Source organism: Condylura cristata, unplaced genomic scaffold (genome assembly GCF_000260355.1).
Source record: "Condylura cristata isolate star-nosed mole 26May11 unplaced genomic scaffold, ConCri1.0 scaffold00030, whole genome shotgun sequence".
Taxonomy (NCBI): Eukaryota; Metazoa; Chordata; class Mammalia; order Eulipotyphla; family Talpidae; genus Condylura; species Condylura cristata.
The window spans coordinates 23,011,605-23,013,785 of NW_004567131.1; the positions used below are offsets into that span (position 1 = coordinate 23,011,605).

A 2,181-nucleotide genomic window follows, 5' to 3' on the forward strand; every position below is an offset into this window, starting at 1 on the left:
CGGCAGCCGGATGCTTGCTGCACAGCAGGCTCCGAAAATAAGCAGGGTCCGAGTGGAAAGCGACGTAGTTTCCCTGGAGCGGGGCAGTTTCATAGTTTAGAGGGGGCTTGCAAGGCGAGCGCAGGATTTCCGGGTAGTGCGAGCCCGGGTATTTGCTAAAAATTTGAGGTAGTTGGGCTGCGGGGCGCGCGGCTGCAGCGCCGGGGCGCGGGGACTGCGCGCTGATTGGCAGGGGCCGCGCGGCTCCGCTCAGGCCCCGCCAAAGTTGGTGCTTGTCCTTCCAAAAACCCGGGCGGGGGCTGGCGGCCGCCGCGGCGGCGGCGCGCTCTGGCGGCGGCGCCTTTGTGGCCAGGGTCCGGCCGACCCTCCTGCGCTTGGTCTTGAGGACACGCTCTGTTTTGCAAGAGGTGTAGAGTGCCTCCACATCTTCCCGGGAGATGAGCGTGCATTTGGCGGCGTGGAAGGCGATGCTGTTGATTGCCTTGAGTTTCCGCAACTCCTCCAGATCACAGTGGTGCTTTTTCACTTTCAGATGATCCATGCGCTTGTGCACGGTCGTCCTCGGGATGTTTTTCAGCAGATCCGTGAAGACTTGGGAGAGGGCAAACATTTGCTTTCCTTTAATGATGAGGTAGCCGAGCCTCACGCCATCCACCTCTTCAAAACCTGACTTCAGGTCTCCCATCTCGGGTACTAAATTATCCCCACCATTTGCAGTAAATATATACGTGACGCATACATACACATGTATGTATGTTAATCCTCCACCAGATGCTGCGTGTGTCTCAAGGCATCCTGCTAATAAAATAACAAAGACTGTTATTCCCGGCGAAAGGAGTGCCAAACTCTAGGCGAAATTATTGGAAAAAAAACAAACAAACATGAAATTACACTGACTTGATCCTTGCTTTTTTTTGGTTTTCGTTTTTTTAAAAAAGAGGGAAAAAACCATCCGGTTTCTGATCTGCCAGTGTGTTGGTCTAAGTCCCCAATGCAGATCAGTACCTGGGCCCCTCTATTCCTTCCTTCTCCATTGGAGCACTATGATAATGGAATGTGAAAGGAGAAAGAGAAAAGAAATGCAGCTGCTATTCCCGCCGCTGCTTTAGCTACAAATAAAATGACAGAGTGAAGTGAGCTCGTCCGGAGACACCTTCATCAATTAATTCCCCTAAAGCCAGCGCTGATTGGACACTCCTGACAGGTGATGCAATAAAAATTGATATTCCACCCCTTCCCCCCAAAATCTCCCACTAATTAGCATACCCTTATACTGCCACCTCCCCTCCCAAAGTAAATAATACAGTCGGTATATAAATCTTTCCATTAAACTATCGGAGCTCAGAAACAGCCTGACTCAGAGACTTCATCAGAAGCAGTGTGTGTACGCTTAAAAAAAAAAAAAAAAAAAAAAAAAAGCCCTGTATATTCTCTTTTAAAGGAATATTGCCTATTTTTTGCTTTATTTGCATTTTACCGCTACAGCTATTATCATTTCAAAGAAAAGCATTTTAAAAACATTATCAAGCCTAAATAGATACACCCCACCCCCTTTTCCTTTAGAAAATGGAGCTTAAGTGAAAATGTGCAGAATAGCCTGGTATTTCCCTTTTGGGAGTGGGAAAGGAGACCGGCTGGGAGCTCCAAAGTTAAACCCGCGCTGTGAACAACCCCAGTACAGACTCACGTTTTGAATTTCTCTCGATTTTCCTTTTTTTTTCTTCCTGAAATGCCGTTTTACAATCAAAAACAAAGTTATTTGATCAAGAAAGCAGTTCAGGGCTCCAGCTCCGAAACACTGTAACAATTCAACTGGATTTTGGTTCTCTGCTGGGGGGTGGGGTGGGGAGGAGGTAGTTTCACGTCAGACCCATAACAAAGCATAGATAAGCCAGAAATGTGTACACTTTTCACAATTAACCAGACTGGATTGGAGGCGGGATCGTCTTAGAGTACCCAGTACAATCTTTCTGTTCACCACAGGTCAGAATTCCAGGGAGCAGACTGCTTCTGCAGCAAAGAAAAAATGTAAAACGCCCAAGGTGCTTCCAGAGGTTTTACGTAATAACGATGAAAAGAAAGTGCTGATGTACAATGAAGACTATTTCAGTAGTGTGTGATGCTTTTGCTTAGTTTTAATGAGTCTTCCACAACTCCCATTTTACCCATGGAAGTCAAGCA

General features: G+C 47.1%; 1 protein-coding gene across 1 annotated transcript in view; it reads right to left on the reverse strand.

The window, feature by feature from the left end:
- The window catches only part of SKIDA1 (SKI/DACH domain containing 1), a 2,973-nt gene extending 2,228 nt beyond the window's left edge, over positions 1-745 (reverse strand). Inside the window, exon 1 of the mRNA XM_004691295.2 lies at positions 1-745. This exon is cut by the window's left edge and continues 3 nt beyond it. Within this exon, the coding sequence (XP_004691352.1) occupies positions 1-685 (685 nt within the window). The 5' untranslated portion in view covers positions 686-745.
- Between the last annotated feature and the right edge of the window lie 1,436 nt (positions 746-2,181).